Raw genomic sequence first — 27,964 nt, 5'->3', positions numbered from 1 at the left:
AAGTCGTCAAGGTGACGGCTGATAGTGTTTGGTAATGCATTACCTCACACCATAAACTTAAATGCCATTAATGGTTAGAGGGTGTAAGGAAAAAAGGACGTCTCTCGAACGTGATGAAAAAGTACGAAGTTTATTTCCAATACCGGCAGTGACAAAGCGCACGAATGACACCTTGGATTCAGCAGAGTCAGACTGAACCAAGAACCTTTCCAGAGGCTGCTTCTTATTTGTTTTCGATGCTTTGATCAGTAGAGTTGAATACTCATACCAAGACGGATGTAGTCGGTCCTTGTAACACCTATCAATTAGGCCATAGTGTATTGGCCGTCCTGTTGTGATTGAATTAGCACGTCTGTTGACTTGAATGGTTCCCAATCTCTTACTCCTGGTCACTATTCTACCATTGCACCAACTGTATTGTGATAATGATAAGATCAAGGGAATGTGTGGCCAGCAGACATATTGGCATCAGAGACAGACTTCTTACAAGGGATACCTTTAGTATTAGCATAAGCAGGACTAGTTAAACCAATGCAAAATGCTCAATTCAACTTAACTCAGCATTAGGGGAGCCAAGATATAGCTCACACAGGTGCGTTTTTAGTACATGGCAATAGATGGTCAGTGACTCTGTGGTCATGGCTAGTGGAGAACCTATTCTATCAGTGGATGTAGAGTAAATAGGTCTGGACCATGGATCATTAATAAACCTTTTAAAATGCCTTTTCAGAAGGCATAAGGTAGCCCAGTACCTTTAGAGCTCATAAACCTCTAGGTTTATGCTAGCTACGTTCATAATCATTCACTATGAGTCATTTGTTTGGCTGGTTAATGACAATGCTGAAAATTCCAGGTAATCACCTGCAGACAGGTAGCCTTCAAAATGGTTTGCATAGGTTCTGGAGTGAAATAGAACCGTTTAAATTCTGAGTAACAGAAACTGTTGCTACGCCAGAAAGCTCCATTCGGCCTGGAGTTACAAACCAAGGAGGTTAAATGATGTGGGTTACAACCGACTGATGGTGAGATGTTCTTCTCTCTCACGCTCAAACGCAGAGCTCACTTCCCTGAAGCAGAGCGGCTCGGATCTGGGAGGGTCTGTGGTGTGACGTAATTGGCGCTCATTGGAGGTGTGTTCGTTCACGCAACCCTGGGAAACATGAGCTGGCTGTGCGGCTAATGTTAACGTTGCACCCTGCCCCAGCTGCAACCGTCTGCTACCGGAGAGGAAACGAGCTTCTACGAACGTTTCATTCGTTTTCTTTCGGTTTGCACAAATTATTTAATTTTGCTCGCTGTTTTTGTTTACGACGCCATGCCCTCGCTGCGATCATCTTTTCAAGCTGGACTCGACTTCATAGAATACCTCGGAGAGAGAAAAACGAAAACCGACAAAAATGAACTTCGTGACATTTATAACTCCGAATTTAGAAGAAACAGGTAGCTAGCTAGCTAGCCGATTAGTTCACTGACTAAGGTAGTTTAGCCACCTGAATTGATTTAACTGATGACGTGCTTTAACTGCTAACGTGCTTTTCTTTCTTAGTTGATAGCTGGAATATATTGCCTATAGTCAGGGGTGCACAACAACGGTCGGTGCGTTTCAGGATTTTGTGCCAACTTCTGCTCTTAATTATTTAATTAGTTCAATCATATCGTGAGGTGACATTTGTAAAAGCACCAGCTATAGCAACAGACTGCAAGTGCATCAAGGTTTCGCTGTGCTCCAGTGCATGAATGAAAAGGGGAAATTTATAGAGCTGTCAGAAAACTAAGGTAGGCCTAATTGGTTGAAATAAAAACCAGCACGCAGACAAGACAGCCGGCTTAGTCCACAACCGGAGTTGTGCACCCCTCGCAACCAACAGTTATTTCTGTTGTCATTGTACTGTTAACTGCTAGTATTGTTGTTAGCACTGGCTTATAATTATAATAACAATAATTATTAGTAGTTAGTAGTAATAGTTGTTGTTGTATTACTGTATGTACCAAATACACACTCGCCAGGCAGTTAAGTTAGATTATAATAGATAACGTTAGCCGGCAGCAGCTTTCGACTTCTGGAGAAACGAAACCACTCACAAGCCAGCTATGCGCGTGCCAATACTCGCTAACGTTAAGTTACCTGCACTGTTTCCCCAGGAACGGAATCAAAGGCTCGTCTTTTTCCAATGTTGTGTTTGCCTTGGTTACGTTCAATAAAGCCCACGTTCAGAAAGGGAAGATATTCTTAAATAAAAAGGTAAGTGGGAATGCTACATATGAATCATATTTTTAACATTTGCATGAGACGATTCTGCGGTCAAGTTCATTTTATTTCAGTTCGCCCCAAAATGCGTCCCGTTTGTTGTCTTTGAAATGAAAAGGCTGTTTCATATGTGATAACTTGTCAAGGTGTGTCATGATCCCGTGCCTATTTGTCACGCCTGGATTAGCTGTGGTTGAGATGACAAAAGGAGTTTTGGTTTTGCCACCGCCCTGGAAGCCTCATTGCTACGCAGGGAAACTTTTTGGCAGTTGGAATGTTTAAAAAAAAAAAAAAAAAAAGTTCACCATATCTTAAATTTTTAAACATGGCATTGATTGCGGGATGCCAAAGTAAGCCGAATCAAGTAACCTCTTCAGTTTGTGCAGGCCCGCCGTGGAAAAGGCCAGCAACTCGGAGTTATTAAAAGTTCAGTCATAACCAAAATTAAATGATAAAACATCTAGGCAAACCAGAAAAGCCAATATACGAGATTTGTTCCCTATATATTGTGTGTTTTCCCATTACTACTTTGGAATTAGTGTGACCTCTCCACGTGAGCGTGTTAGATTTTTTCCCTGATTAATTAATCATTACATATTTTTTAATACAAGAAAACAGTCACTCTTCCTTCATGTTAAAGTGAGATTTTCCACTACAGAATGCGTATGTGCTTTACATACACGCGCTGTTTGTATTTGTCTATTAGTTTTTAAACTTTTAAAACTTGAAAGCTAATTACCTGCTAAATACGTGAAGTGGGGTAAACGCCCCATGCCGCGTGTTTTTCTGCTTTTGTCGATTAGTCATTCTTTAGTCATTTTATTTTCATTGTGCTACCTTCAAGTACACTGGCAAAAGGTGCTGGGCGTTTATTCATGACTTGATGTGACGTATGTTTTGAGCTGCTCATAACCGTAAATATAAATTAGAAGGGGCTGGGGAAAAAAATGACTAATTTCTGCTATTGGCAACTAACTGAAAGAGTAGTTTGAACCAGGTATCCTGATAAATTCCTTCCGTATCAAAGTGGAATGGGACAGCCCGTACCTTTCAGTTCAACCATAAGTTTAAAAGGTCTGACGTGTGTGTAACGTTCTCATTTCCTCCCTGTAGTCTTCAGTTATGCCAAGTTTTGTCTTAGAGGAGGGTCCCCGCTCCTCACAGGTAGGCCCAGGTCTAGGCCCTGAACACCTGTGCGGTTTCCCTGTGAGAGTACATGCAGGGATGGGTGGTGTTGGACAGAACCTGGTCTGATGGTGCTGGTCACTTCGCGGTGGTGCGTTTCTTCAGTTCAAATTAATGCCACGGTTTTGTGTTCCAAGCCTTATACTCGTTGTTCTGCCTGGAGCGTGTGGCAGGCGCGGAAGTAAAGCGGTCATGTGACCAAGTGCGTTCCAAACTCGGGAGCACACAAAGGGGAGTGTGCGAGAACCTACTGGAAGAAGTTCCCTCCGTGTTCTTTGGAGGACTAAAATACGAAGTGTGCTTCAAAGCAGACTTTTCCATGCTTTCTCCTCTTAGTGGCCATTGTGTTTTCTGCAATGTGTAGATATTTTTTATTTACAGACTTGAGTACCGTCAATGTGTTTCTGGCTAAGTTTAGTAGTGGTGACATCAAAGCACAAGTAGGTTTCAAATTGAACAGATTTTAAGCGTTTTTAACACTCAGTAGTAAGGGTAGTGTTGTAAGTGTACCTGGAGGCGTGTTCTTAGAAGTACAGGAGAACACAAGTATACAGTTTGGAGCACAGCCAAATTATGACACAAACGTGTGGATACTGAACATTTTTAAAGATAAAAAAGTAATGTGCCGAATTGAGTCTCTGATGATTGGTAGTTATTGGGGAATGAGGCCTCAAACACAAAATGGGTGGTGTGAGCCAACCACTGTGATTTGGTGTGGGAGGCAAAATCATTTTTCACTGTTTAAACGAGTCAGAAATTCACAGCACGTGGTATGTCCCCCCCCCATTTATGGGGGTAAGGAAGCCTCACTTTCCAGTCGCTAATTACTTGAAACCTCCTGGGCCCTGTTTCAGGAAGCAGGGTTACTGAGTTAGCTGGGTAACTGCACTGAGTAAAACCCAAAACCCTCCCAAATCTTGAACCTGGACTGAAGTAAAAAAAAAAAAAAGCTGTTCCAGGTTTTACTGAGCACAGTTACACAGCTAACTCAGTAATCCTGCTTCGTGACACAGGCACCTGGCCTTGAAAGCCTGTTTTAAAAAAAACTCTGTTCATGGTGGATTCTGTTGATGGTGAATCGGAGGAAGTTTTTCCTAAACCAGGCTGTCACTTACATTTGAGCCGTATGGGGTGTTCCTTGTGCGTCCGACACCTCCGTTTGCTGCTCGAGTGCCTCCTCCCTCCTTTCCTGTTACCAGGTCCGAGTCGTCTACGGAGACCAGTGGCGGAAGCCCAGGAAGCAGAAGCCGGGCAGCGCCCCGCCTGTGGCAAATGGAGGACCAGCACCGCCCCCTGCTGGCGCAGTTCCGCGTCCCGCCGCTGCCCCCAGGCCCGCCGCCCAGCCGGGATCGCAAGCCAAGAAGCGGCTGGCGAACAAAATTCTGCAGAGCCTGAAGGAGAACAGGTGAGGGGGCTTCAGAGGCCTGCGGGGCGGGTGCTCGTGATTGGCTAACGGTCACCGGGCTGCATTTTCCCACGCGCTGGTGCCTTCCATTGGTACTCGACCTGTCTGCATCCCCCCCCCCCCCAAACAGATCCGAATTCATTGCGGACAAGGAGGGCGTCGTGATCACGTCGGACCACGACATGGCTGGGGGCCGGATCCAGTTCAGCGTGGATCAGCTCCAGGAGGTCCGCGTGGTGAAGATGTACATCCAGAACACGGGCGCCGCCGCGCTGAACTTCACGTACTACACGACCCTGCACCGTATCCGCTGCTTCTCGCTGGCGGACGAGAAGAGGGTGACGCGGGCGAGCCCCCTCCTCCTGCAACCAGGTGAGGAGCGCGTGGCGTTCCCCCGAGCCGCCGAAATCGCCCGCGGTCCGATCAGAGATCGTAAAACGAGGAAATACTGCCATGGTATCGCCTCACTGGTTGAATAAAATAATTTTATCAGATCCCTGGAAGATAGTAGTGTTGCTAGCAAGCTGAATAACGCGGTATTAGATTATGTAGAATGGAAAAATGAATGGAAGACGATGCTACTGTTTGTATAGTTAAGTCGCTAGATAAAATGGGTATTTGTTCCGTTTATCTATCTGGTATGTAATTAAACCTCACAGGGTAATGGCATGACTTTTAAGAAGGGTTTATATGTCATGTTTAGACCAGCTATGCCAGTTGTAAAGGAACTTTAGTGGTCCAGTGGTTTAAACTCTGTATTAAACATTAGAAACCCCCCTGCTCAGGTTGTTACAGTGAGCCCTTCTTTGCTATTGTCATTTTTAAAAGGGTTCTGGTTTGTCTCCTGCAGGGGACCGCTATGAGGTCGAAGTTCAGTTCATTTCTCTTCACGTTGGGTACTTCCCGGCCACCATGGTGTTCGAGTTCAAGCCGGACCCCATCGCCAAAACGAAGCCCTTCTACATTGTGCGTTTCCTGGAAGCAGTGGCCAGGACCAAGCTGACCGTCGAGCTGGGGCCGGTTTCGCCATACAAGCCCTACCAGTCCTCCACGTACAGACCAGTGGACACCATGGTGGAGGAGGGGGAACCTCCTGAGAGGTAGGTAAGCCAGATGGACCTCCTCCTGAGAGGTAGGAAAGCCAGATGGACCTCCTCCTGAGAGGTAGGAAAGCCAGGTGGACCTCCTCTTGAGAGGTAGATAAGCCAGGTGGACCTCCTCCTGAGAGGTAGGTAAGCCAGGTGGACCTCCTCCTGAGAGGTAGGTAAGCCAGGTGGACCTCCTCCTGAGAGGTAGGAAAGCCAGGTGGACCTCCTCCTGAGAGGTAGGAAAGCCAGGTGGACCTCCTCCTGAGAGGTAGGTAAGCCAGGTGGACCTCCTCCTGAGAGGTAGGTAAGCCAGGTGGACCTCCTCCTGAGAGGTAGGTAAGCCAGGTGGACCTCCTCCTGAGAGGTAGGTAAGCTAGGTGGACCTCCTCCTGAGAGGTAGGTAAGCCAGGTGGACCTCCTCCTGAGAGGTTGGTAAGCCAGGTGGACCTCCTCCAGAGAGGTTGGTAAGCCAGGTGGACCTCCTCCAGAGAGGTTGGTAAGCCAGGTGGACCTCCTCCAGAGAGGTAGGTAAGCCAGGTGGACCTCCTCCAGAGAGGTTGATAAGCCAGGTGATTCCTGGTCTGCAGAGAATACTGAACTCAGTTGGCCATGTTCAGTATGTTGCTGGGTTGGACCTTTGATTGCACCAGGGCAAGCCTAATAAAATTTTGTGATTTGGTAACCATGGTAATAGATAGCTGCGCTGCTCGCTAGTTCTGATGAAATCCAAACCAACTACCAATGAGCAAATTTTATCTCAAAAGCAAATACACATACACCGATCAGCCACAACATTAAAACCACCAACCTAATGTCCTTTGGATATTTGGATTTCTGTATATATTTGTAACTACTGTATATTTGTATCTGATATTTTGTCTCTACTGTAAATTTGTATCTGATTGTGTTATTTTGTTGTCTTTGATGCTGCAACAGTGCAAATTCCCCCCGGGGATCAATAAAGTACACTATTACACTATTTGTAGTTTATTACATTATTAGTTGCTATAGGGTAATAAAAAGCTAAGATATTGTTAGAGGGGTGAATTATTTCCACATTTTAAAAACTGTCGATGGGTCAGAGCTGTTTGATGGTACGAGGGGGACCTACACAATATTAGGCAGGTGGTTTTAATGTTGTGACTGATCGGTGTATAACCTGAAGAAGCAGATAGACAGAAAAAAAAGTTTTCCTAAACACTGAACACTGTATTCTCTGGTCTGAGAAATTCGGGTTGGATTATGTTTTGTTTTGTTTTTGTTTTTGTTTTGAACATTAAAGACAGCCAGATACCACCTTAGTCTGTTCTTTGTTCTCGACTTGCAGGTCTGTTGTCCAACAATTGAAACCGGTGGTGAGATTAAAGGACTCCAAATACCCGCTTCACCTGAAGGAGATTGCAAAACAACGGCTGGAGGACACCGAGTATTTATCACCAGCGGCAAGGCAACAGCTTCCCTCAGTGAAGTAAGTATCCACACACCTCGGTTCCCCACTGCTGTGTACACAGCAGCTGCAGCTTCCCTACAAGACCAGCAGAATGCGGCTTTATTAGATGATCGATGATCCTTTCATTACGAGTGTAAAATCACTGTTAAGGATGAGATGTACTGCAAAATTAGTTTTTGAGGTGGGAACTGGACTGAGTCTAGTTCCCCAGGCTATGATGGTATGTGTATATGATGGGTCTCTGAAGGTTGCTAAATTTCAAATGTGGGTCTTCGTATTAAAAATGATTTTTAATTTGACTCGTAATATTAAAAAGAAGCAGTGATGTAGAATATTTGCGTAAACATGCATATAACAGCATGTTTCACAAGTATTCATACCTTAGAGGAATCTCTTATGACCCTGAAGTACTTTTTTATGAAAGCTGTGTTTCTTTGGCCTGTGGGGACGTTGGTGTGTGTGTGTGTGTGTGTGAACCCAGCTGCTGTGGTGTTTTCCCAGGTCTCTGCTGGAGTCTCCCCTGAGTCGCAAGAACTACACCAAGCGCTTCCAACTCCTGCTGCACCTGGAGGAGCTCCAGATGGAGGTGGACATCAGGAAGTACGACATGCACAACCGAACCATGATCCAGGACCAGCGGGACAAGAAGCTCCTCATTCTGCAGGTGAGGGCAGTTGTTTCACCTTCCGGAACTCTGGGCCGAGAAGAAGAGACCTCGTTGATTCCCTAGGATTGAGTGAAACGTCATGGCTCCTCCTCCTCTTCCTCCACTCCTTTTCCCCAGGTTCCGGGCGTGGCCGAGAACAGGCCGTCGGTCCTGCGGGGGGACGACCTGAGGGTGACCAAGGCCGAAGACGAAGACCAGCCCATCACCGTCTACAAGGGCTACGTTCACCGAGTGGAGCTGGAGAGCGTCAAACTGGGCTTCTCCAAGAAGTGAGAAACCTCTGCGGTTATGCAACTGTGCTCATGCTGCCGTTGCTGGAAATGGGTTTGGCACTCCTGTGCATCCACTGACTTTAGAGTATAAAAACCAGGAAAGTCAAGAGTCCTGTGTAACTAGCTGTCCAGTTGCTTGTAGTTAGGGGAAATGCATCCAACATGGTCTGGAACCAGATTATGTTAAACCTTTGCTTAAGGATAGTAAACGGTAAGGTGGCTGGATGAGCAGTATTTCCCTGCTCTGTGATTGGCTCCTGAGAGGCTGTCAGTTCCACGTCTCGGTGCTTGGCGGCAGCGTAGCACAGTGGGTAAGGAACTGGGCTTGTAACCGAAAGGTCGCAGGTTCGATTCCCGGGTAAGGACACTGCCGTTGTACCCTTGAGCAAGGTACTTAACCGGAATTGCTTCAGTATATATCCAGCTGTATAAATGGATACAATGTAAAATGCTATGTAAAAGTTGTGTAAGTCGCTCTGGATAAGAGCGTCTGCTAAATGCCTGTAATGTAATGTAATGTAAATCCGGTTTCCTCTGCACGACCCTCCCACAGGCTGGTGAAGAACTTCCTCAGCAACATGAAGTTCAACGTGGAGTTCACCATTAACCGCTACCCTCTGAAACTCCAGCACCGGGCGGTGCAGCTGGCCATCGACCATCGCCTGGGGGAGGTTCTCTTCCCCACCGGTTCCCATGCCACGCCCCTTCCTCAACCGCAACCCCGACTCAGGTCAGCTCATTTCCGTCTCCGGGGTAGTCCGCAAAGCCGTGTAGAGTCTACAGACACCAGGCCTACACCTAGTCTACAGACACCAGGCCTACACCTAGTCTACAGACACCAGGCCTACGCCTAGTCTACAGACACCAGGCCTACGCCTAGTCTACAGACACCAGGCCTACGCCTAGTCTACAGACACCAGGCCTACGCAAAGTCTACAGACACCAGGCCTATGCCAAGTCTACAGACACCAGGCCTACGCTTAGTCTACAGGCACCGCAGAGCAGGGCAGGTCTGCATGGGTTTGTCTTCATGTGGAATCCCGTCTCTGCAGGAAACCCACAGGGGCTGTGACTGCCACGCGTATGATGTACTGCGGTTTGCATAATTCAGCATATTTCAGTAAGAAAAGCCAGAGTCGCAGGACCGGCTTGTTCATCCAATAAAAGGGTATTCTGGTGGTGACATCATATCCTTAAATTAAAGACGGTCTGTTTTGAAAGTTACATTAAAGAGGTCCTGTTTTTAAGGTTACATTAAAGATGTTTTGTTCTGAAAGTTAATGAAAGGTGCCTGTGTGTCGTCAGCCTGTACGACAGGAAGTTGGAGAACAATCCGGAACAGTGCACCGTCGTCCAGCACATCGTGTCTGGAGTGTCCCGCCCCGCCCCGTACCTGGTGTTCGGGCCTCCCGGCACCGGCAAAACCGTCACCTTGGTGGAAGCCATCAAGCAGGTCTGTGAAGATCTTCCTCCTCTGTTTGAGTAACCCACGGGAGAGTAACCCACGGGAGAGTAACCCACGGGAGAGTAACCCACGGGAGAGTAACCCACGGGAGAGTAACCCACGGGAGAGTAACCCGCCAGAGAGTAACCCGCCAGAGAGTAACCCGCCAGAGAGAGTAACCCACGAGAGAGAGTAACCCGCCAGAGAGAGTAACCCGCCAGAGAGAGTAACCCGCCAGAGAGAGTAACCCACGAGAGAGAGTAACCCGCCAGAGAGAGTAACCCGCCAGAGAGAGTAACCCGCCAGAGAGAGTAACCCGCCAGAGAGTAACCCGCCAGAGAGTAACCCACGAGAGAGTAACCCACGAGAGAGTAACCCGCCAGAGAGTAACCCGCCAGAGAGTAACCCACGAGAGAGTAACCCGCCAGAGAGTAACCCACGAGAGAGTAACCCGCCAGAGAGTAACCCGCCAGAGAGTAACCCGCCAGAGAGTAACCCGCCAGAGAGTAACCCGCCAGAGAGTAACCCGCCAGAGAGAGTAACCCGCCAGAGAGAGTAACCCGCCAGAGAGAGTAACCCGCCAGAGAGAGTAACCCGCCAGAGAGAGTAACCCGCCAGAGAGAGTAACCCGCCAGAGAGAGTAACCCGCCAGAGAGAGTAACCCACGAGAGAGAGTAACCCACGAGAGAGTAACCCGCCAGAGAGAGTAACCCGCCAGAGAGAGTAACCCGCCAGAGAGAGTAACCCGCCAGAGAGAGTAACCCGCCAGAGAGAGTAACCCGCCAGAGAGAGTAACCCGCCAGAGAGCAACCGTCAGAGTTTTGACCATATTTTGGATTTTGACCAGAATGTCCGGTTTTCAAATTATACGTACTTGTCCGCTTTGTGGTCCCGACTGGAAAATGTAACGTCCGGTCCAAGTAATTGATGGGAGAAATTTGCCGGTAGTTTCTCATGAATTTGCATGTCTCTGACTTGGATGAGTAGCAGGGTGAGTGGACAGGGTTGAAGATGGAGGAAGAAAATAGTAAACAGGGCCACAGGCTAAAAAATCCTGCATAGTATGCCTTTAACGGTAACTGAGAAATTCAGCACAAATTCAAACCGGCCCATCTACTGCTATAAGGAAGCATCTCCCACAGAGCACAGTTTGCTGTGTCATGCCGTCAGACTGTCCTTTAATTAATTTTCAAACTCTAGCGAGCGCATCCGAATTACCAGTCATGGGTGCCTGACGGACTGTGTGGGGAAAGCAGACTGAACATCCCGTGAACTTTGTCTCTGAGCCAGACGTTTACGTGTAGAAACGGAAGAGTAACGAGCTCTGTCGGAACTTTCAGGATAAAGCATGCAGGGTAATTCCTGCTAGCGCTGTGTCTTAAGCCTTTAATTCCAGCCATTTATTGGCCTTTAGACAGCTAAAGATGTGTCACATTGAAACTCAAGTCGGCTTATGCCTCTTAAAAAAGTGGAAGGTTTGGCTCAAACTCCCATGACCTGAGTCAGATTGAGAGGAAGTGGTGGCTTCTTGCAGTGAAAAGAGAAGGAGGCGAAAGGGATAAGCAGTGGGCGTTCAGAAGAGGGCTATCGTTCGAGACCCTTTTAAGAATCATGCATTCCTCTTTCTGTGACACTGTGAATAATGTTTTGGCTTGCTGCCTCAGAAGTGCGTTCTGTGCTGAGCTCCCACATTTTCTCCACTGACCCTGTGGAGAAACTACAGGCACATCAAGTTTGCGCATCAATATGCATCCAGTCATCTTCATATGCAAACATTAACCAGTAATTTTCAATGGATTAATGTATTCATACACGTTTCTATATTACAGTATAGCCGAAGCAGAGTGTATATTTTTCTCAGCATAATAACACGGCCATGTCTTGTGTGCGACAGCCCTTCTTCAAACACGGGACATTTTAATGTGTCTGAGTCTTATGTCCTGATTAGTAAATCACGCGCTACGTGCTACAGGGCAGGGAAAGGACCCAAATCAGCATTAAAATTGTGGCTTTGGTACAGTTATGCGTCATGAACCTCAGACTCCTTTGTCATTGACAGAGCTGAAGCAAATTCCTACTTCCTTAGCGACAAACACTTCCCCTTTGTCCCAAGTATCGGTTGTACAGCTTGGCGGTCAGGGTGCAGATATCTGTCTGTAGCTTAATCTCTAACACAAGCTTCACACAGCCTCGTAGTTCTTCTGCTTCGTAGTCTTGGCCTCTCGTACGCGCTCTTAGCTTGCTGGCGGTGTCAGCATCTGGTGTAGGGTTAACATCGCCGGCACACCGTGTGCTTTCAGCAGCGCGAGTTTGTTCACATCGCTGTTCGGGTCATTTTGACCTTCGTCAGTCTCCAGCGTAAAAATGCCAACGGACAGATAAACAAGGCTGAGTGCAGTCAGCCAATCAGCATTGTGCATGGGGTCGCTGGGGCGACGGGGGTTCTGTGAGGTGAAGAGGTCTGTGTGTCTGTCTCGTCGTGTCTGTGTGTCTGTGTGCCGCAGTCTTGATCGTTGTGTCAGTGCCTGTGATGGTGTGTCTGTCTCTTTCTGTGTGGTGAAAGAGACAGAATCTTTACATTTCTGACACAGCCAGCTGATTGTGTAGTGTCTGGCGGGTGTGCTGTGAGTGAATGTCGCCCTTTTGCTGTGTCTAAGTGTCCCAGTGTCACTGAGCCACGTACTCTCTGTGTTAGGGGAGGAAAAATGGGCTCCCGTCTCTCTCTGTGTCTCTAGAGCCAAACTCAGCTCCTGTCCCATCTGCCTGTGTCTCTCTGGATCCAAACTCAGCCCCCATCCCATTTCTGTGTGTCTCGGAGCCAGGCTGACCCCCTGTCCTGTCTCTCTGTGTGTCTAGAGCCAGATTGACCCCCTGTCCCATCTCGCGTCTCCCTCAGGTTCACAAAACGGACCCCCTGGCCCACATCCTGGCGTGCGCCCCCTCCAACAGTGCCTCGGACCTGCTGTGTGAGCGTGTGCTGGAGCACGTGGGACCTCGCCTCCTGTACCGCCTGTACGCCAGCAGCCGGACCCAAGGGACCGTGCCCAAAAGCCTGCAGGTGAGGACCTGCCCCCAACGCCACCCCCTGTGAGGGGGACTGCCCCCCCAACGCCCCCTGTGAGGGGTCAGTGTGGGACAGCCCAGCCCTAATGCCCTGTGTGAGGGGTCAGTGTGAGACCCCCTGCCCTGTGAGAGCCCCTGCCCTGGTTTTTGTTAAACGGACCTCCTGATTTCTCCGCTCTGCAGAAGTGCTGTAACTGGGATGAGAGGCAGGACTGCTTCGTGTTTCCCGACAAGGAGACCCTGATGAAATACAAGGTCATCGTGGCTACCGTGGTTACGGCTGGAAAGTAAGCGTCTCGTTCCTTCCTGCGCTAACCGACCTTTACCTGGTACGGTCGAAACATTAGAGGTGGAGAGGGAAGAGGCTTCACAGTCCATCCCCGTTATTGGCTGTCATGTGCTTGCTTGAACCAATCAAATAACTTTGATCTCCGTAGAAACGGTACGATTTGTTTGAATTACCGAGGCGCTGTTGGCAGTTGGCGGCTGATTAACTGCAGTCGATTTAAGGCTTTGGCTAGCTCCGCCCACCTCACTGTTACATCACTTCCTGTTGCCCGTCCCGTTGCAGGCTGGTGACCGGAGGCCTGCCCGAGGGCCACTTCACCCACATTTTCGTGGATGAGGCGGGGCACGCCGCGGAGCCGGAGTGCGTCATCGGAATGGCGGGTGAGAGGCGGGGTGGGGGCGGAGCTACAGCCGTCACTCAGGGCTGAGTGACAGCAAGGGGAGGCGGGGTCAGCACAGAAGGATTATTCTCCAGTGTTAGCCTTCAGTTCTGCCTGTTTAATTCACTACTCCAGGGCTTTTGGTCTTTGAATGTGCTCAAATTTTATTGGGGTTAATTCTGTGTTACGGGGGGGGGGGGGGGGGGGGGGTAAAGTACAGCTCAAAACTGCTGATAATAAAGTCAAGGGGTCAAGGGTAGCGAAACAGGTCTTTTTATGTCTGTTTATGTCAGTGAGCGCACAGATTGGAGTTCTCAGTTGTAAATCAGATAGCGTTGTTTTAGAATGCAGGCAGTTGTGTGGCTGACTGACCCTTTCTAGACAGGAAAGCAATCTCACATAGCTGTTGTTTTTAGGCCACTCCAGAGGGACTAATGATACTACTCGGGGAGATTCACATTAGGCTCCATAAGCACCACCTAGCCCTGGACTCTGCATTGAAAGTTTCACGGTGGAGAAAAGGACATTTTTATTCCTAATACTGGAAGGGGGGGGTTGAAGCACTCTGGTCTCATTTTGCTCAGGACTGCTCCATGCCCAGACGGGACAGCTGGTGCTGGCAGGGGACCCCAAACAGCTGGGACCCGTACTGCGCTCCCCTCTGGCCATACAGTACGGACTGGGTGAGAATCCGCCTCCGACCCGCAGCCAGGCTCAAATCTCTCAGAGGGGCGGCGCCCGTGGAAGCAGTTTTGCAAATGCTTCCACACCGTGGAAACACTGACTCACACTGTGACACTCATTCTGTGACACTTACAATCTCACACGTATTTTGCATTTCAAAAAAAATGTTGAATGACTGGTAAAGGCCTTGGGTTGGTTGGGTAGGTTGGGTAGGTTGCGAGTTTGAACCCGGGCTGTGCTGTGCCTCTTCCTGACGCGCAGGTCTGTCCCTGCTGGAGAGGCTCATGCGGGACAATCCGCTCTACCAGAAGGACGGCGACAGCGGGCGGTTCAACCAGCTGTTCGTCACCAAGCTGCTGCGTAACTACAGGTGCCCCAGCCCCTCAGAGCCCTGTGATTGGTCCACAGCCTCTGCTACCATGGCCAATCAGATCAGACTCCCAACTGATCTGAACCAACTGCGGTTCAGAGCGTTATGTTTTTACCGGTTCATATCGGCGGATTTAAGCCCTACACATTTATGTAGATTTAGGCAGTGAGAGAGGGATCTCTGTCTCCTGTGGAAGGAATGCGGAATTACAGGAAAAACAGGGCTGTTGTTTATGCCCAGGTGTGGGAGGTAGGGGGATATGAAACTGGGCAGTACAGCCAGGGTCAACCAGTGCTTTGTTTTAACGCACTGTCTCTGTTTTGTTGTGGATTCTTCAAAAATAGAACAGACTTCCTGCTGTCAGTCAACCTATAGTAAGCCAACCCTAAACCAATTTATTAAAGGAATACATATGTAAAGAAATCACTGGTATCAATAAAGTGAATGCCCCTTTTGTCTTCAGAGCAGGACTGCCCAACCCTGTTCCTGGAGATCTACATTGGTACAATCAGGTGTGCCAAATTAGGGTTGGAGTGAGAACCTGCCGAACGGGAGATTTCCAGGAACAGGGTTGGGCCGTCCTGCTTTAGATGAACTCTGAACTTTGAACTCTGACCCCGGGCGTGTGTTCTCCCAGGTCACACCCAGCTATCCTCCGCATTCCTAACGAGCTCTTCTACGACGGGGAGCTGCAGGTGTTCGCCAACAAGGAGCTACGCAACTCGTACTGCAGCTGGGAGCACCTGCCCAATCAGGTGAGTTACACCTGGGCAAGCAGGTGAGAGAGGGGGCACCTGGGCAAGCAGGTGAGAGAGGGGGCACCTGGGCAAGCAGGTGAGAGAGATGCACCTGGGCAAGCAGGTGAGAGAGGGGCACCTGGGCAAGCAGGTGAGAGAGGGGCACCTGGGCAAGCAGGTGAGAGAGGGGGCACCTGGGCAAGCAGGTGAGAGAGGTGCACCTGGGCAAGCAGGTGAGAGAGGGGCACCTGGGCAAGCAGGTGAGAGAGGGGCACCTGGGCAAGCAGGTGAGAGAGGGGCACCTGGACAAGCAGGTGAGAGAGGTGCACCTGGGCAAGCAGGTGAGAGAGGGGCACCTGGGCAAGCAGGTGAGAGAGGGGCACCTGGGCAAGCAGGTGAGAGAGGTGCACCTGGGCAAGCAGGTGAGAGAGGTGCACCTGGACAAGCAGGTGAGAGAGGGGCACCTGGGCAAGCAGGTGAGAGAGGGGCACCTGGGCAAGCAGGTGAGAGCGGGGCACCTGGGCAAGCAGGTGAGAGCGGGGCACCTGGGCAAGCAGGTGAGAGAGGGGCACCTGGGCAAGCAGGTGAGAGAGGGGCACCTGGGCAAGTAGGTGAGAGAGGGGCACCTGGGCAAGCAGGTGAGAGGGGGGCACCTGGGCGGTGTGCTAACAGCAGATTTGGGGTTCTGCGCTGAGGGCAGGTTTGGGGTTCTGCGCTAAGGGCAGGTTTGGGGTAACACTGGCCTAACGGAACGTGTTTGGCTCGGCAGGGGTTCCCCCTCATTTTCCACGGAGTGATGGGGAAGGACGAGCGCGAGGCCAACAGCCCCTCCTTCTTCAACGTGGCCGAGATCCAGATCCTGGTGGATTACCTCCGCAAGCTGCTGCAGACCCAGGGCAAGAAGGGCCTGGCCACCTTATCGCCCAGGGACATCGGCATCATCGCCCCCTACAGGAAGCAGGTGAGATTGCACCCCTCCCCTGCCAAGCATCTGAGTTTGTTCATTAGTGCAGATTTTATTATTTTAAATAATGATGATTATAATAATATGATTTGTGTATACAGAGCTTTCTCCAGCTCAAAGCGCATAAACAGACACCATGTGCATGGCACAGATAAAGATGTCTCTTACAAAGCACTCCATTCACAGATAAAGATGTCTCTTTAAAGGACAGCATTCACAGATGGAGATGTCGCTTATAAAGGACTGCAGTAAAGCCTTCTGTTTCTGTCCTTGTGTTTCTCTGTTCTTTAGGTGGAGAAGATCCAGAAGGCCATCAAAAGTGTCAAAGAGCTGAAACAGCTCAAGGACATTGCAGAGCTGAAGGTTTGCTCCCTGTTTCCCCTCCATGTATACTTTTATGAAACCAGTCACCTGATGTGAGGGTGTGGGTGAGACCTCCTGGTTGCAGGAGGTTACAGGTGAGGGGGTGTGGCTCTGTGTTACAGGTGAGAGGGTGTGGCTGTGTAACAGGTGAGAGGGTGTGGCTCTAAGCGGGTGTGGCTCTGTGTTACAGGTAGGCTCGGTGGAGGAGTTCCAGGGGCAGGAGAGGATGGTGATCATGGTGTCGGCCGTCCGCAGCAGCATTAACTACGTAAAGATGGATAAAGACTTCAGCATCGGCTTCCTCACCAACGAGAAGGTAGAGACACCCTCATAACTACATCACTGATCTGTCTCTTACCAACCTGAAAAATATGAAGGTATCTTCAGAGATTTCACCAAAATTAGAAAAAAAAATTGATTTGGGCAGGTTTTTAATTACACTAACACTAGAAATTCAGATTCCTATGTTTAGATAAATAATCAGCTCTGACAGCTGATTGGATCTGGAGGGTCACCTCATTAGATGTGTGAGGCCAGTGCAGCCAATCGCTGCCCTGCTAGTACTGAGCAGAACTGACTGGGTCTCGTGTTGTGTTCCCCACAGAGGTTCAACGTGGCCATGACCAGAGCCAAGGCCCTGCTGATTGTGGTGGGAAACCCTGTTATCCTCAACAAGGACCCCATCTGGGAGCGGTAAGAGCCGTATAATGGGTAGGGAGCTGGTCCTGTAACCTAAAGGTTGCTGGTTCGATTCCCGGGTAGGGAATTGTGTACTGCCGTCGTAACCTTGAGCAAGGTACTTAACCTGCATTGCTTCAGTATATATTCTGTATAGATGGATGCAGTTGTTGTAAATGCTATGTAAAAACTTGTTCAAGTCGATAAGAGCATCTGCTAAATGCCTGTAATGTGATGTAATGTAACGGTAGAGAGACGGTGCAGTGTGAGCTGCCGGCCACCAGATGGGGCTGTTGCCCCCTCGTTTCCCTGGCTGTATTACAGCTGCAGCACCATGGAAAAAAACCCCTGTTCTCGCAGTCCTCCTGATGTTCTGACCTTTAGCTCTGCTCTTCCCGCCTTCACATCACGGACTGTACATGGGAACTGGAGAGGGTGGGAGGGGCCAGGCGGTGAAGCACAGGAAGTAACGGGAAACAGCCTCTACTGCGCATGCTTGAGGGCTAAAGATGGTGATTTAACAACCAAAGAGAACCTCATCGATCAATTGGTGATCATAAATTTTATGTGTAGCAGTTTGTGAGACCATGGTTATTTTGGTCCAGAAGTTTTGGGGAAAATATTGATTCAAATGTACATATTTTATTGCATATTTTCATAATCCTGCTTTTCCTGCATAAGGATCATGAATAGTTTCAAAATACCATCAGGGAAGTTATATTTTAATATTTTGCCGTCAAAAGTCTAATATTCCCCATTCACTTTAATGGGAGCTCCAATGTTTTGCCCTCAACACGCGCAGTACAGGCTTACTTCCGAGACTTCACAAGCTTAGGTCAGCTGAAGGCGTGCCTGCCAGCCTGTCTAGTTAAATATGTACGTCTGTGGTTCAGATTCATCAGCTACTGCTCGGAGGAGAAGGGCTACACCGGGTTCGACTGCGCTGACGCTGAAGGGGAGAACGACGTGGTGACTCGACTGGCTGCCCTCAGCATCGAAGTGGAGCCGGAAGGTAGAGCCTCCCCCCCCCCCCCCCCCCCGTCTGCCCGCACACAGGGCATTTAGGCCCGAAACATAGTACGCCAACGCAGACGCGTCGACCTACGCAAAGCCGATTTCATGCTTCCTTGCGTTCTGAAATGTCACCTGAAATTCTTAACACTGCATGCAGTGTCAAGCATCGCAGCGAGGGGGCGCTACAGTGGGCTTTGAGCTTTCTTCCGCTCAGTCTATTCACAGCTGTCCTGTATCGCCCCCTTGAGGACTCCGGGTGTATTACCTCCATGGTGACATGAGAGCGCACGTTGAGTTCTTAACACTGCAGTGGCAGGCTAGGCTGCGCGTTCGCAGTGAGTCGGAGCAGATGTGTCATTTGCTCGCCGGCGTGAGCTGAACTCGGTTCCTGGGACTGTTTTTGATGTGAGCTCTCTGTTCTGTGCTTCAGTGGAACAGGAGGAGAGCAGCGTCCAGCAGTATGTGCACCCAGAATGGAGAAGCGAGCTGTGATCGACCAGGACGCCCATCCCACCCCTGCCCCCTGCCCCCCGCACCCCACCCCCAACAGGCCAGGGTGCGACCGAACCACTGCCACCGAATTGATCAATCAGCTGATCAGTTTCCGTCAGCTATTACATTAAACGCTTCAAAAAAATCAATAAATATCTACGACGCAGACCGTTTACATGCACTATGACCCCGTCAGGAAGATAAGTTCTGACTCCGCCCCCCCCGGGAGACTGGCTGTGCATCACAGTGCTGAAGTGCCTTTATATCTGCTGATGCTACATTATCTGCGGTCCACTGATTTGTCCATCTCATTATCAGTCTTACAGATGTATTTTTTATTTTAAACCGTTGAGTTGTGCTGCAGAAATGTCAAGATGTCTTCCGCGGGCAGTGCCTTGTGCCTTATGAGCTCAAGCCATGAGTTGCGTAGTGACAATCATTTCAGCCACCGAAGCCACCTTAGACACACACTGCTTCCTGGAATAAGGCACACCTTATCTGATGAAGTTTCTGAAGTCACTGGATACCCTAGTTCAGGTGACGTTCGCAGTTCTGTCCCCGTCGTACACGAAAAGAATATCGCTGTCAACAGTTTTCTGTCAAATTCATTTGAAAGTTAACATCCTTGCCGCTGGGTTTTTGCAAACAGTGTTTTTGTGCACAATTTTAAAGTGCACGTTTATATAAGGCAGTTGACTGGCATGTGAGTGATTTACTAAATAAAACCTGCTTTGCCTTCATCCTGCAATGTCAATGGAAAATCCAGGGTAATTAATCATTGCTTGAGAACGCAAAGGTGCTTAGAAAACCGTTGGATAAGAGACATTTTAAACCCGTTTTAATGGCTTGGTGGCCCATAATAATCCGTACTATTCTGCCAAGGATTTAATGTTCTTATGCTCAGGACTCTGTGACAGCAGTATGTGTTTAGACAGAGACTGGCCTCTTTTAAAAGGGAGCGAAACGCAATCAGTATTTTTACAGTGTTAACGTTAACATTCATGGGAAAGGCATTTACAAGTGCGCTTACAGTTTTTTGACGATTCATACGTGCAGCTTTGCATTGCAATTGAAGTCAGTTTCTTTTGGAATGTGATTTAAAGCTATTATGTGAAGCACAATTCAGCTGGTACTGATTCCTGAACTACTTGGTGTTTTAACCGACGTGTGGTAAAATGGCGGTGTTTGTGTACGCATTTACACTGTTCAGTGTTGGAGTGGTCCCTGTGTGTAAGGGACATGAGTCTTCATTTCCACTGGGCTTGCTGTGGGAGAATTTCAGTATGCAGATAATAAACTCTAAACAAAGTGTAATTTCTGTATTGCACAGAAACTACTTATGTGGGTCCCTGGTTTTTTTTCTCAAAGTAAATAGCATGTGTTATCATTAAACTGCAGTAATGGCCTGTTGATATTGGCAGGATGTGTAGTGGGGTACAGCCACTGAAAGATTAATATTCTCTATTGGAATACTAGACATCTTCAAGTATAGACAACACCAGTAATTAATATTTGCTAATTACTTTAGCCCTACAATAAAATACATTTTATAAGTATGAGAAGAGATGATGATCTGTTGCAGTAGTTTGTGAATGAGCAATACCGATTTCTTCAGCTGCTTAGCTAAAGTAAACCAACCAAAAATAATAATAATAATAATAATAATGATGATGAAAGTGATCCCGTTTCAAAAATAGTTTAATAACAGCGGTCATGTTTACTTGATTCAAACATTCACAACACTGTTCCTGTTTTACAAAGCATCGTCACGGTCAGCTTCCATATAAATCCTGATTATGTGGGCTATTAAAATCATTTCAGAAGGGGGGGGGGGGGGAGGAAACAGACACGACGCTGGGCGGTTCCCCCCCTGGCGTTAAGGAGTGGCGTTATGCAGCCTGGCACTGCAGAGACGGTTTCATCCATGCACACAGCGACACATCGACAGATATAAAACGACACCGACGGGAGAGAGAGAGCTGGCGCGTCCGGACGTTAAAGGGATTCTCACACACGAGACGGTCGACTAGCTCGTGCGCCGCTGTCCGGTCCTTGTTGACCGTGACGTGTCCCGGAACGACCCGCTGCGACCGTGCGGCGTAGCGCGCAACACGTTTCGGTAAAACTCTTGGGCGGGGTAATGTTGTGGCGGTCTCGCACAGTCTCGCGATGTGCTTCTGTGACAAAGTCCTCCCTCCAGCGATAATGGTCCCATCCTGTGATCCGTACATTTTTCCTTGGCATTTTGAGAGAAAATATGAGCATCTGGTTTTATCCTTCAGGATGCTGGTCCGTTGGTTTCCGTTAGGTTGGACTGTTGCAGTCCTGTAGATTAAGCATGCGACGGCGTTGATGAATTGAACGTAGCATCTCGGGTATGAAGCGAAACACAAATTCATGAAGTTCATTTAAAAGTGTTCATAAGAACATGCAGGTCTCTCCTTTCTTTTACTGGTTCTGCTCAGTCAAAACAAAGATGGCAAAATAAAAACACCGTCTTTTACCCTCTCCCGAGAACACTATGCCAACTTTAGTGACCATAGCAACAGTGACTCCTTTCCTAGCTCGCTACTGCTTTGCTGCTCGGGCGTGGATGGCTTGGAGAGGGTTGGACTTCCAACTGTAGACTCAGCCAGACACCCCAATCTCTGCACGCAGTCACAGCAATCAAATGCGCCAATTAGTCAAATGGAATAAAACTCAAAACAGAACCCTGAACTCCACTCCCATTGGCAGTCTTGTGGCGTGTCGCTGACTTGGTCCACCGCATTTCTGTGCCACCTTAAAATTTTATGTTCCTGCTATACCTATATATAACGGTCATACCATACACATGCAAAGCTCTGAACACAAATGTCCTGGGAAAAAAAAACGAAAGCAGTTTCAGACTCAACCTGCACGTTTGCCTGCTTCCTGTATCGTATACCAGTTAAGCTACTGCATGCCAACTCATCTGTGTGATGTCACGCTCTTGACTGCAGCCAGGTTTGTACACTAAAGGGGTTGAACACCGATCGAGGTGACAGGAGGTGACAAGAAAGACAAAAGAAACTGGAATGCTTTGAAGTGGCAGTAGAGTGGTCTCAGTGGGCACGTTTAGAGAAACGTCAAAAGTTGCAGAACATCCGAAGGTGCGTAAAAGTGAACCTGTTCTCACGTGTGTCTACCATGCAAAAAAATCTACAAAGGCAGTCCGTCGGTGCGCCCCCTGCTGGACTATATATATTTTCCGGTTTGGACCTGGCAGTAGCCGACGCCACGTGAGGAGCACGCGCGCGTCTGAAAGAGCGACAGGGCGGCGCGGGAGAACGGGAAGACCGTCTGATCAACGCTGGGCGAGGTTTCCGGGAAATCGAGACAGTCTGAGCTTTGCAGCACACCCACACAAATTCCACACATCTTCATAGACGTTAAATAGATCTGTAAGTCTTCATTAGCATATAATGTCAGCACAAAGTTAAAAAAAAAATTATAAAAAATCAGTTTAACCAAGTGAGCTTTGTCCTTAAATTTGAGTAGCATTGTTTTTACACAATTCCAGTGACTCGATTTGGCAGTTACAGAAACTTCTTAAAATCTTATTTTTAAAAAAGGGACTGTTAAAATGTCTTCTAAAGTTAAGGACAAAGTGCATTGTGGTTAGAATGAAAGGAGACCGGTTATTCACCGGTTCCTGTTTGGACTGGCAGGAAGCGGTGTCTGGGTGAATGTGCTCAACAGTATAGGCTCAGCTGTGAGGTTTAACACAAAACAAACGCGTGTACACAAACTACCGGGATGCCCCTTCGATTCAGCGTCCAAACAGCGCTTCCCGTGCACCACTATCACGGTTAAATCCGGCCCTGCCCACTGGAGTGTGGCCATCGCTGGGGATGTGGACGGTAACGATGTTTGGGGAAACGGACAGCACAGTTCAGTGGCGGAGGCGTGTAGCGGTCGATGCTAATAACGAATAAACACTGAGGCTCCCCTCTGCCTGCGGAGCTGGGGACGAGCATTTTCCCCACAATGAACGGTCAGGGACTTCCCACCCAGACATGTCGCCCATCTAAGGGATCTTCAGAGAACACTTTCCACCTGCATCTCCAAACCTTGCGTCCCCCTTGCTGGAACCCCAGCCAAAAAGCCTGTAGAAACAACACAAACAGAACCTAACCCTAACCCCTAACCTCTACCTTCTGATCTGCCGCAGACCTCAAATTTCAGGACGACGGTACTGCCCCCTGTTCTCCACTGTCAAATGAGCTTCAGGTGCATGGGGCAGACAATATTTTGGGGGGGGGGGGGGATTATTGAGTATGGGCATTAAAAGGGGAGGATAATGCTCATCGCACGGCAGGTGTTCCTCTCTGGAAAACGAACCGTGCGAGCGATCCCCACCGAGGCCCTAACTACAGCCCGCTCTCCCTCCTCACTACGGACACCAGCTCCGGCCCAAATCCGCACGGGGCTCAGAGCTCACCAGACCTCCCGATGCCCATCCCAACCGGGGGGGGGGGGGGGGCACAGTTCAAGAACCACTTCACTAAATCACAAAGGCACTGGCAAGAGTGATGGAAACATCTACCGGCGATTCATATTCTCCTCATACAGCCTCGCGTTTTAGTGAAATTTAAAGAGGGCCAGTCTCTGTAACCACAGAGACATGATGCCAGACAAGGAAACTAATCGTACTGGTACTGAGGGTGGGGGGAAGAGACCAGGGTATTTATGTGTACACATATACATACATTTATTATCCTTTCATACAAATAGGAAGATATGCTGGTGAAAAACAACATAAAAAAGACCCATAGTGCCAAAAAAAAAGGAAAAAAAGAATAAGTCTGGTTAAAAATGTCAGTTCTGAAACCCGCGTTGCAGCCCAGTCTTCCTGTGATTAATGTGAGTTTTGGTGTCTTTTTTCTTTTCTTTTTTCTGCCCAGATTCCTCGCTCATCATTTGCGTGAAATGTAAGATACAGGACGAAGATGGCGGTTTGTCAGGATAAATCCTCTTTTTTTTTGTCGCAGTTATCAGTTGGCATCTGCCGTGGCCCCCGTGCCTCTCTCAAAACAGCAGGCAGCCACCCCTCTTCTTGCGCTTCTTGACCTGCAGCGCCGCCCTGGTGGCCATCTCAAATACCTCCCGCACTCCTTCCTTGGTCTTGGCCGAGCACTCCAGGTAGCCAAAGGCGCCGATCTTGTTGGACATGTCACGGCCTTCCTCTGGCCTCACAGGGTCCTGCAGGATGCACAGACACACAGACACACACACACACACAGACACACACACGCGCAGACACACACACACACAGAAACACACACGCGCAGACACACGCAGACACACACACACAGACACACAGACACACACACACACAGACACACAGACACACACACGCGCAGACACACACACACACACACACACAGAAACACACATGCGCAGACACACACACACACAGACACACACACGCGCAGACACACACACACACAAACGTACACACACACACATACACACACACGTACACAAACGTTGGTGGGTTACACACAGGATTACATTATGACTGCGCTAGCTGGCTGATTCAGGATCAGCGACAGACCTGCTTCATCTTGGCCAGTTCGCTGCGCGTGTGCTCGTCGTTCCTCAGGTCCTTCTTGTTCCCCACCAGGATGATGGGCACGTTGGGACAGAAGTGCTTCACCTCGGGGGTCCACTTCTCCGGAATGTTCTCTGCGGACGGAAGAAAGGCGTGCCGTTAAACCGCCGTGACACCAAGCTAGCTCAAGCGCGGCCCGAAAGCGCGCTTTCACTTTTCATTCGCTTGAAATGTGACGCCGGTGCGTGACGGGCAAGGAACCGGGCTTGTAACCGAAAGGTCACGGGTTTGATTCCTGGGTAGGAAGCTGCCATTTTACCCTTGAGCGAGGTACTTAACCTGCACTGCTTCAGTATGTATCCGGCTGTCTAAATGGATGCCGTGTAAGTGCTGTGTGTAAAAGGTTCGGTAAGTCGCTCTGGATAAGAGCGTCTGCTGAACGCCTGTAATGTGATGTAATGAGACGTCTCGATGCTGTGGAGTCGTTCGCGCGCGCGAGTCCGTCGCAGGCAGTGATGTCGGACCCCCTGAGAGAACGCAGGCAGGATCAGCCTGGGCTCCGGAGACCTGCGTCTTAATCATCCCCTCAGGAACCCGAGCCCTGGGTCTGTGACTCCGCTCGGACCCGCTGGCCTGTGACTCCGCTCAGACCCGCTGGCCTGCTCCTTTACAGTTCATTAAAACAGCTCTGGACTAAATGAGCCCCAACGGAGCGGTTTAAAGCACGTTTATATTCCACCTGGGACAGCGAGTTCAGAACCGCTCCCGCACTCAATACACCGCACCAGCGCCTGCGCTGCCAAGGGTCAGACACCATAAACATACCAGATACGTTCTGAAGACGACGGGTTTACCAGATAACGGAGTTTTCTCTTGATTCTTTAACCTGATTATTATGCAGACTTAGTCATCCAGAGCGGCTCAGCTCCTCACGTATCGCGTGGCGGTCTCACCTGGGACTGCGCTCAGCGCAGAGGAATGTGGCGGGTGGCTCAGTGTGCGGTAACCCTGACGGACTGTAAAACAGTGGAGGACCTTTTAAAATGGAGGATGTCAGAGAACCTCTGCTGGGATTCTCATCAGCTCTCTGACATGGAACTGAGCAGAAGGGCTTCCTTTTAGTCACTATCACTATGGAACTGAACTCAGATTGCAGCATAAAGAATAAACAGTAAGTAACAGTGCGGAAATAAGACAAATATTGACTCTTTTTCTTTTGCAATCCTAGCTCTATTGTCTTTCCCCCGGCTAGAGCACACGCAGAGCGGAAGTGTATCTGTGGAGAAGTGGCAGTTTGTTTGTGTGAAGCCAAGCCTCTCGTTTACAGAAGACAGGACCTACAGCAGGACCGGGACTGAAACAGCCCACTGGCACCAGGGCTGTGAGCTCTGGTTCAGCTTCGCTCAGATCTGTACCTGAATTCACACTTAAACCCTTCAGGACCGGTCTCTCTCACACACGGACACGGACACGGACACACACGGGCACACACAGACACACACAGACACACACAGACACACACACACACACACACACACACACTGAGCTGAGCACGTAGATGCAGGTGAGGAGAGGAGGGGGGCGGGGCCTTACCTAAGCTGCACACGGGCAGTGAGGTTCAGGTGAGGGGCGGGGCCTTACCTAAGCTGCACACGGGCAGTGAGGTTCAGGGGCGGGGCCTTACCTAAGCTGCACACGGGCAGTGAGGTTCAGGGGCGGGGCCTTACCTAAGCTGTCGGGGCTGTCGATGGAGAAGCACATGAGGATGACGTCGGTGTCGGGGTAGGACAGCGGCCGCAGCCGGTCGTAGTCCTCCTGGCCGGCCGTGTCCCAGAGCGCCAACTCCACCTGCAACACGCAGAGAACAGCCAACTCACCGCATGAAGCACCGCAAACTCACTGCGTTCACACCGCCAACTCACCGCATGAACCACCGCAAACTCACCGCGTCCACACCGCCATCATACCTCGTGAAACACTGACGCAGGTTCACACCGCTAACTTCGTGTTTCACAGGGTGACACACATTCACACCGCTAACTGGGTTTGGTGAGAAACTGATCTCCAGCAGATAGCAGATCAGCTGGGTTTGCCCCCCTGCCGCGCCCCTGCCACCCCGCCAACCCCCCAACCCCGCAACCCCGCACTGATCCAAGCAGGTTGAGCCACAGTCATTAGCCACTGCTCTGAAGGAGGCGGCTCTCCTTCAGAGCACCCAGAATAGCAGTGCGCAGGACAGCTCGGAGGTACAAAGGGAGCGACGAATTCCAGAGATGACTAACGAGCAGGAGCCTGTCCCGCCGGACGGACCGCTTATCGTCGGGGAAGAAAGCGCGGAAAAAGAAAATAAGGGCTAAATTTAAACTCTGCGCTCATGGGGAACAGTTTGGGGGGGGGGGGGGGGGGGGGGGGGGCGGGTAAGAGAGACAAAGAAAGAGAAAGAGAGACAGAGACAGAAAAGAGAAAGAGAGACAGAAAGGGAAAGACAGAGAAAGAAATAGAGACAGAGACAGAAAGAAATAGAAAAAGATAGCAAGAGATAGAGAGGGAAACACAGATGGAATGGGGGGGGGGGGGGGGGGGGGGGTGGAGGCAGTCTCCCTCTGCAGATCTTATCTATGTGTTGTGGAACAGGGGAATTCTGATAGCAGTTATTATTCATCACAGCCTTATGTACGGTATCGGTGACAACAATGATTTTATTGGGGGGAAATAAAATTACAATAAAAAAATTCACACAATAAAAAAATAAATAAAAACCCCAGGTGGATTCTGGGAAACCCCATGATGGCCAGCCCTGCGTCTCTGACTCTGAACTTCCTGTTGGCCAGACAGGGCCCTTCCCTTGAAATTCCCCATGGGGGGGGGGGCTCCCATGGCCCTAGTCCTCCACACAGGAAGTCAGGGAACGTGGCCACTTCCTGTTTCACTATGCACTGTTCCAACCGGTTTGTGACCAAACAAACACAATCTGTCCATCGGCCTGTAGGCAGCCAATCAATCTCTCAGGCTGCCGTCCATTGAGAGGCATGCAGCCCTCTCACCAGGGAGCACACCCACAGCCTGCGTACGTATGCGTGCTGTACTCACAATGCACAGCACAATACACAGCACAATACACAGCACAATGCACAGCACAATACACAGCACAATGCACAGCACAATACACAGCACAATACACAGCACAATGCTGAGTAATGACTCAGCAGCAGCCCTCCCGCTCCAGTCACAGGGGTTTTTATTAACAGGAATTGCAAAGGCCGAGGTGTTTACACTGAACAGGAAGCGGCTTTGTAATAAGCGCGGCTTTGTTTGCAGCCTTGAGCCCGGATGACTGCGCTTGTTTGCCGACACACTTACGCGGTCCAGTTTCTCTACATACTAAGTCCTCCTGCTCGCGCTGCCTTCAGACTCACAGAACAGGCCCAGGGGTTATGTCAAGCGCACCTCCCTAACTCAAACAAGCTTTTCTCCTCAGCTGTTTCCTGGTTCGATGGCTTGTCCGTGCAGTGCTCTCTGCAATGCACAGCACACAGTGCTCCGGTGTCTTTGAGTTTAGAAGCCCAAGCCCAGTGCCAGTTGGTTATGGGTTCAAAT

The 27,964-nt window shown here is 49.5% G+C and overlaps 2 protein-coding genes across 4 annotated transcripts; one reads left to right on the top strand and one right to left on the bottom strand.

Moving 5' to 3' along the window:
* Positions 1 to 1,141: 1,141 nt before the first annotated feature.
* Positions 1,142 to 20,128, top strand: mov10a (Mov10 RISC complex RNA helicase a). Of its 3 annotated transcripts, none has more exons than XM_035389254.1 (23): positions 1,142 to 1,440; positions 2,143 to 2,242; positions 3,362 to 3,412; positions 4,633 to 4,838; positions 4,969 to 5,210; positions 5,689 to 5,938; positions 7,254 to 7,394; positions 7,878 to 8,040; positions 8,161 to 8,312; positions 8,869 to 9,045; positions 9,621 to 9,768; positions 12,656 to 12,817; positions 13,006 to 13,109; positions 13,394 to 13,491; positions 14,075 to 14,173; positions 14,436 to 14,544; positions 15,182 to 15,299; positions 16,051 to 16,242; positions 16,537 to 16,608; positions 16,799 to 16,924; positions 17,213 to 17,301; positions 18,180 to 18,298; positions 18,731 to 20,128. In XM_035389254.1, the coding sequence occupies exons 1-23, from the start codon at positions 1,316 to 1,318 to the stop codon at positions 18,790 to 18,792; spliced, it is 3,105 nt and encodes a 1,034-aa protein (XP_035245145.1). In that variant the 5' UTR covers positions 1,142 to 1,315; the 3' UTR covers positions 18,793 to 20,128. The 3 variants fall into 3 exon arrangements, with proteins under 3 accessions (XP_035245145.1, XP_035245146.1, XP_035245147.1); XM_035389256.1 differs by lacking the exon at positions 1,142 to 1,440 and adding an exon at positions 1,536 to 1,776; XM_035389255.1 differs by lacking the exon at positions 3,362 to 3,412.
* Positions 20,129 to 23,499: 3,371 nt separating this feature from the next.
* Positions 23,500 to 26,238, bottom strand: LOC118211789 (rho-related GTP-binding protein RhoA-D-like). The gene is made up of 3 exons (XM_035389258.1): positions 26,095 to 26,238; positions 24,371 to 24,501; positions 23,500 to 24,015 (listed from the first exon to the last, which is right to left on the bottom strand). The coding sequence occupies exons 1-3, from the start codon at positions 26,126 to 26,128 to the stop codon at positions 23,842 to 23,844; spliced, it is 339 nt and encodes a 112-aa protein (XP_035245149.1). The 5' UTR covers positions 26,129 to 26,238; the 3' UTR covers positions 23,500 to 23,841.
* Positions 26,239 to 27,964: the final 1,726 nt, after the last annotated feature.

This window comes from Anguilla anguilla, chromosome 13 (assembly GCF_013347855.1).
Source record: "Anguilla anguilla isolate fAngAng1 chromosome 13, fAngAng1.pri, whole genome shotgun sequence".
Taxonomy (NCBI): Eukaryota; Metazoa; Chordata; class Actinopteri; order Anguilliformes; family Anguillidae; genus Anguilla; species Anguilla anguilla.
This window is presented reverse-complemented; position numbering and strand designations above follow the sequence as displayed.

Coding starts and splice junctions, on each gene's coding strand:
- mov10a (XM_035389254.1), top strand. CDS start 1,316: ATGCCCTCGCTGCGATCATCTTTTCAAGCTGGACTCGACTTCATAGAA. Junction 8,313..8,868: donor AAACTGGGCTTCTCCAAGAA/GTGAGAAACCTC, acceptor ACCCTCCCACAG/GCTGGTGAAGAACTTCCTCA. Junction 12,818..13,005: donor CCGTGCCCAAAAGCCTGCAG/GTGAGGACCTGC, acceptor TCCGCTCTGCAG/AAGTGCTGTAACTGGGATGA.
- LOC118211789 (XM_035389258.1), bottom strand. CDS start 26,128: ATGTGCTTCTCCATCGACAGCCCCGACAGCTTAG. Junction 24,502..26,094: donor CGACAGCCCCGACAGCTTAG/GTAAGGCCCCGC, acceptor TTCCGTCCGCAG/AGAACATTCCGGAGAAGTGG. Junction 24,016..24,370: donor AACTGGCCAAGATGAAGCAG/GTCTGTCGCTGA, acceptor TGCATCCTGCAG/GACCCTGTGAGGCCAGAGGA.